The sequence below is a fragment of the Micropterus dolomieu genome, linkage group LG05 (assembly GCF_021292245.1).
Source record: "Micropterus dolomieu isolate WLL.071019.BEF.003 ecotype Adirondacks linkage group LG05, ASM2129224v1, whole genome shotgun sequence".
Classification (NCBI taxonomy): domain Eukaryota; kingdom Metazoa; phylum Chordata; class Actinopteri; order Centrarchiformes; family Centrarchidae; genus Micropterus; species Micropterus dolomieu.
This window is the reverse complement of record NC_060154.1, coordinates 33,224,414-33,230,639: the sequence shown is the minus strand read 5'-3', so window position 1 is coordinate 33,230,639 and position 6,226 is coordinate 33,224,414. Positions and strand designations below refer to the sequence as shown.

Genomic DNA, 6,226 nt, shown 5'->3' with positions numbered 1-6,226 from the left:
ATCCAAAAATGGCCATAAAATTCAAAATGGCCTACTTCCTGTTGACTTTAGGCTATGGGTTCTTGAGGCTTTTTTGTGCGTCTTGATACGATACATGTCCCCAGAAAATTTCGTACATGTAGGTTGAACGTGAACGAGGGGCTAATCATTTCCAATTTTCAAGGTGGCGCTAGCGAGTCATTTTGCCACGCCCATGTGCGAAACTTGTAGAATACGAAATTTTTCACCGGTTCTGACATGTTTGCAAATTTTGGTGAGTTTTCGAGTATGTTTAGGCCATGTCATTTGGGCCTACTTTGCAGAAAAAATAAAAAAAAAAATAAAAAAATATATATATAATCCGAGCAGATTCAATAGGGACCTCACACGGTCGTGCTCGGGCCCTAATAATCCGAGCAAATTCAATAGGGACCTCGCACAGTCGTGCTCGGGCCCTAATAATCCGAGCAAATTCAATAGGGACCTCGCACGGTCGTGCTCGGGCCCTAATTAAATCACACTTGGGATTAAAGTTAAATGCTATAGATCAAATCAAAGTTAAGGTTACAACTAGCTTGACAATCAAAGCTCAAAGTCATTGAAGATCAAAGTCAAAAGTTGCAAAATTTAAGTTTGAGATTAAAAATGATTAAATTTCTAAAATCAAAGTTCAAGTTCAAACTTAAATTAACAAAAATCCCAAGTTGATTAAATTGAAGATGAACATCAATAATGATTAAATTGAAAGTCTTAATTACCCTACACTCAAGGAGTCAACACAACACAATGGTTTATGCGTCTCAAAGTTAGTTAACAAAAATTGATCACCAGAGTGTGGTTTAATTCACTCGATTCAATTGCTCAACTTCTGCCACTAGTGACGCTGAAGTCAGATTTAATACAGAGCATGTAATTTATTCCCCCAGCCAGTAGGGGAGCTGTGGCGCCGCCTAGGGCGCGGTGTCGTTCAATGGACCTCGGTCTATTTCGCAATGTTGCAGAAGAAGAGAAGCTTCCTCTCTGGGCTCTGTTCCTCAGACCCAACAGCTGTTAGCCTCAGGCTCCATGCTTTGATTTAGCATTAGCTTAGCTCGATAGGTACGACGCCACAGGCTTCTCGCCGTCTTCACGCGTGGTGACTCCACTGCAAGCGGCAGCTGTATTGTTGAAGTAGCTAGTTTCAACAGAATACTGGAGTTTCGCTCATAACCTAACAAATCCACGGCTCGGCGCGTCAGATTGTTATTTATAGCTGCAAACAAATCACATTGGCACGGCTTCTTAGGGAGCAACTTACTGGGCAATAATTATTTCAGTGGCGAAATTGAAATTTTTGAGAGAAAAATGTACATGAGATATTCAACTTTGAGCAGTTTAGGGTTTCCTGCCTGACAGAATGGCAATTAAAAAGAATTCTGATAGGCTGTTCAGGAGAAAGCTAATTTCTTGTTAGTGTTTCTTTGTCATTTTAACAGTCAGGAAACGAGCCTTGTCTTGGCTGCTGCCAAAGGTGGTCAGTTTTACGATGGAACTGCCCAGAAACAGCACTTAGGGAAAGCAAATCTTTCACCTCCTCCTTTGGGGTCTCTTCAGCCATCTGTTGAGGGTTGATATCTCAACCCCCCCTCTTTGAGAGAGAGAGAGAGAAGGAATTTTGAGTCTCCAAATTTATTTGATATAATATGATATAAAATCCACACTGTTTGTTCACAACACATCAGTTGAGACGACCCAGAGTCTATGCATTTTGTAATTAGAAATCTGCTTTGTTGTATACAGAGCAATGCAGGAGCAACAGCATGGCAGGCTGTAAACTTTACAAACTGAGTCTCAAAAGCTACGTTCCCACTGCAGGCCTTAATACTGACACAGATCATATTTTTTTTGATTGACTGTTTATTTATTATTTTTCAGACTCCAGTGTGAACAGGCCACGGCCTGAAAGTGGCCAGCAAAAGACCATTATTAAATGTTTTATGTTGATTTCAGGTGGATGAAAGAGAATTTGTGAGCAAATGATAATTAGGACTAGGAGAAAGCAAGTGCACTGACTACCTCCATCGCTGCCATCCTCTATGTTTGTGTTCACCGCGGTTCCCAGTAGCACAGAATTGTGATGCCGGTCGCGCTAGAGTGACTTCAGAGTTGCATGATTTCCAACATATGAAGTGGCCCAAGCTTACAGTACAAGTTGTGATGTGTTAAATCATATTTCCCAAATGGCCCTGAAATGTTAAATCACTCTTGTGTCAGTCACATCAATTTCTGCTGAAAACAGTTGTTTATTTTTATTAGTGTATTGTGTCTGATCCTACCTGCGATAAACCTGATCAGCTAGGTATAGGTATAGGTATACTAATTGGTAAAACTTGACAAATCTACTTTTTTCTAAAATGCTTTGTGATCAGATGTTCACACTAGATGCTAATAATCAGACAGAGCAAAAGGGAGAGGGCGTAAAGTACGTGTTATTTCACATCAAGTCCATTCTGTTATCTTTCATGGAGATGAACTATTCATGTCATATTTAATGTCCCACTCTACATGTTACTGTGATTTTCATTTTGTCTGTTGACAGAACTTGCATCGCTGCTTGCTAAATAAAATAAAATGAACTGAATTAATGAATCATCAATGAAATGAATAAATCAAGACAAAAAGACTATAATACCTGACTGTAATTAGTGGCCAAGACCAAGACAAGCCAGAGTTCAAGAGGCCAGAATGGAGAACAAAACCAGACTCAAGAATTATAGCCTTGGCTCCAACTGATTACAGATATTAATGTGAATCAGTAATTTTGTTTGTTGTGTGTCATCCTTTCTGAGTGAAATGAATTTCCACTGAGGTAAAGTGGTAGAGTATGAATCATCAGTGAAACTCTTTTGATCAGTAAAGATGTAGCAAAAGCAAATGTACCTTATAATTAAAAGAAAGGAAAGACCGAATTCCTCCCCCTTATGGAAACATTCCACAAAGAAAAATTTTAAAAGAACAGTTAATAGGCTCCTGAATGGTGTTGTTACTGAGTGCTTTTCTTTATTTTTGTTGTCATTTTCTTTTTTCAGATGGAAAAACCTGGTGGAGGCATGAGGCGACAACTACCCAGCATCACCTGAAGAACTGGAAAGTAAGCAGGAGTTTGTGAATGTATGAGAATAAGAAGCAAAAGTAGGCCAGTAGGATTTGCTGGCTGTTGTTCACCATCAGCCAGTTTCCACTACATTGCCCATTCGATCTGGGCTTTAAGTTTAAAATGAGAAACTCATTTCATAAGTGATGTTAAAATATTAACATTACCTGCACAGTGGGAAGGTGTCACATGTCACTTAGGTAATTAAACAGGTGAAGGTGTTGGCCGCAGGTATCCAGGTATCCCAGACCATGGAGACAGGGCCTCTATTGGCTCTGTCTCATCCGACACAGTTTCCATGTCAAAGAGCTGATGGAACAGGGTAGATTAGCTTACCTAGGGCAGCCTTCAGGATCCACAATGTATGTAACATTGTATATAACTAAATTAAATTCAAATACAAAAAAAGTAATAGTGACATTGCTCTAGGGATAGCAAAGTAGGTTGTCGGCCAGTCAGCATTTTGGTCCAGACTCCTCGCCAACTATTAAATGAATTGCCTTGCAATTTGGTTTAGACATTAGTGGTCCTAGGGAGTTTTTGTCTAACTGGTCTGACCTCTGTGAGATGTCTTCTATCTGATATAATCTCTTAGAGCCTGCCAGGTTTGCGGTAACAGCAGGTTTATTCCACATATACATTTACAAACATACATGACAAAGGACAACAGTCTTGTCGTCTCATGTGGACAAACAACGCATGCTCTGTCTAAGGGGAAAACCTCCATTGCTGTTTTGGATTACTGTGTGTACTACTCTTAAAACTCTACACAAAAGTAAAGTACAGTTTGACACATTGATCGTAAAGTGGATTTAAACTCATATGACTACATAAAATTAACACACCAAATTGTCCCTCTTAATTTTTCAAGGAGGAAACAACATAAAACTATGTAATTAAACAGCTTTCCTACAGTTACCTTTCCATTTTTCAATTTTATGTTAACAATTATGTAACTTCTTTACAATTCAATATACAGGAGGCAAACAAACCAAAAAAATACCTCAACCCAAGCAGGAAGCTTCCAGTCAGCAATCTGATGCGAACGCTAAGTCCCTGAAACCTGCATTGAACGGCCAGCAGGGGCGACTCTTCTGGTTGCAAAAAGAAGTCCGGCTCCATTAGAAATAATGGCAAAATGACCCTACTTCTCAGCTGAATAATTACCTCAGTAAACACTTCCCTGATGAGTTTATGGTCTCATTCGCTAGTTTCATGTCTTCTTTAATTAGGGGACGGATTAGGCGGTACAGCCCAATAAAGGAAGATTTTTATAACAGTGTTTATAGCTAATAAATGATTTATGATGATGCGGTCTTTTTTGCTGTATTCCTGAGATTCCACTGAAAACAGGGATATCTGGGTTATTTATATACGTCACTTCCTTGTTTTTGCAAATCCAGTGCGTAACAGGCCAATGAAATTGATGTTGTCAGGCGGACTCCATGCGCAAAAGACAAATGGAAAATGGGGTATGTTCTATTTTACCCAATCAGAGGAAGGTAATGTGATGCTTTCTAGCCAATGACAACGACTCAGTAGTATTCTGTACACTGAGTGAGGAGGCCAAGACAGAAATAAATGGCCAGCCGTTTTATCTGAATATACTGTAATGAACGCAGAGGAGTATTTGAGTTACGACAGTGGAACTATACAAATGTAATGCTTATGATTGTTGTAGTGTTTTTGTAATGGCAAAGAGGAAGAATTTACACAGCAGAAGCATCGATCAGAAGTTTGGAACGCGACAGAAAGCTAACGGTACACTCAGCCGCAAGCTATTTTACAGATGAAACAAAACAACAGGATCAATGATCCCTTTGACAACAGGTATGTAACTCAAATACCATCTTTATCATAAAATAATGTAATCATGCGATCATGACAGTTGTTTTGGATGTATGTGCGTGGATGGAATGATTTGGTGAGAAACATGTCCTTATGTTTATCTATAATGTATACTCTGTACATGAAGCTGAGTCCCCCTCCCCTCCCCTCCCTCCTCGCTCGCTCTCCCTCACCCAGTCTGGCTCGGCTGTCTCCCTCCCCCTCCCCTCTGCACTGAGCTGACAAACTGTTTGTTTAGTCAGGCGTCAGATTACGGGAGTTTACAGAGGAGTTGGTGTTGTTTTGCTCCCTTGAATTTTGACACAGAGAGAAGCTTCCAGGTTCACTGTGTAATTGATCTCTCTTTCTACATTATTACAGCATATTTCAAGCACATTATCTGCATCATCTGGGATGCTTTTGGAAACATCCATATAGACTACAGTGGCTGCAGACCAGAAGATTGACCACACACCTGTGCCCATTGCCCCTGTGGACCCAGTAAACCATGCACACACAGGACTGCAGATGTTATCAAGTATTGTGAGCACTCTGTAAGGCAAACAGAGCCTATAACAAGACCCCCTGGCAGTGTGGGGCATGCCAGGAGCCCCTCTGCATCTTCTTAGAGATGCCTTGCTTTGGTTTGGGGGATGACTGAGAAAAACGCCTGGGACATTTTCAGAAAAGGCTGCATTATTTCATTGTTCTAGGCACATTTTATTGAAAACCTGCATATGGATGTAACACAAAGGGTTGGATAAACATATTTTGAGTTCCAAAGCTATTCATTGTATATTGTGTGATTTTCATTAATAAATCAAAAAAATCTAATTTTCGTTCATGAAATTCTCTAGTTTATTGTGTATTTTTCACTCATACTTCTTAGGATCTTCTGAATCCATAGACACCAAACACATGGCGTTCCATCTCCATTACATATAGTTTATAAGCCCAAATGTATAAATAGAGAAAACGGACCAAAAAGGGCTTAGGACCTAGAGGGTTAATACAAAATGATGTTCATTTAGTAAATAATGGTCCGATTTATTTTAAAGGTCCAGTGTGTAATATTTCTGAGGCTCTATTGAGAGAAATGCAATATAAGATCCATAACTATATTTTCAGTGGTGTATAAAGACCTTACATAATGAACCATTAAGTTTTTATTACCTTAGAATGAGTAATTTATATAATAATAATAATAATACATTTTATTTATAATGCACTTTACATTTCAATGAAATCTCAAAGTGCTACAGTAGCAGGGGGTTAAAAACAGTTCCC

At 39.3% G+C, this 6,226-nt stretch overlaps 1 protein-coding gene across 2 annotated transcripts in view; it reads left to right on the top strand.

The window, feature by feature from the left end:
* The window catches only part of LOC123970852 (CMP-N-acetylneuraminate-beta-1,4-galactoside alpha-2,3-sialyltransferase-like), an 82,678-nt gene extending 76,991 nt beyond the window's left edge, over positions 1 to 5,687 (top strand). Inside the window, exons 3-4 of one of the 2 annotated variants that reach the window (XM_046049210.1) lie at positions 3,048 to 3,109; positions 4,516 to 5,313. In XM_046049210.1, the coding sequence (XP_045905166.1) occupies positions 3,048 to 3,098 (51 nt within the window). In that variant the 3' untranslated portion in view covers positions 3,099 to 3,109; positions 4,516 to 5,313. The other variant, XR_006825071.1, reaches the window with a different exon arrangement.
* The last annotated feature ends 539 nt before the right edge of the window (positions 5,688 to 6,226 follow it).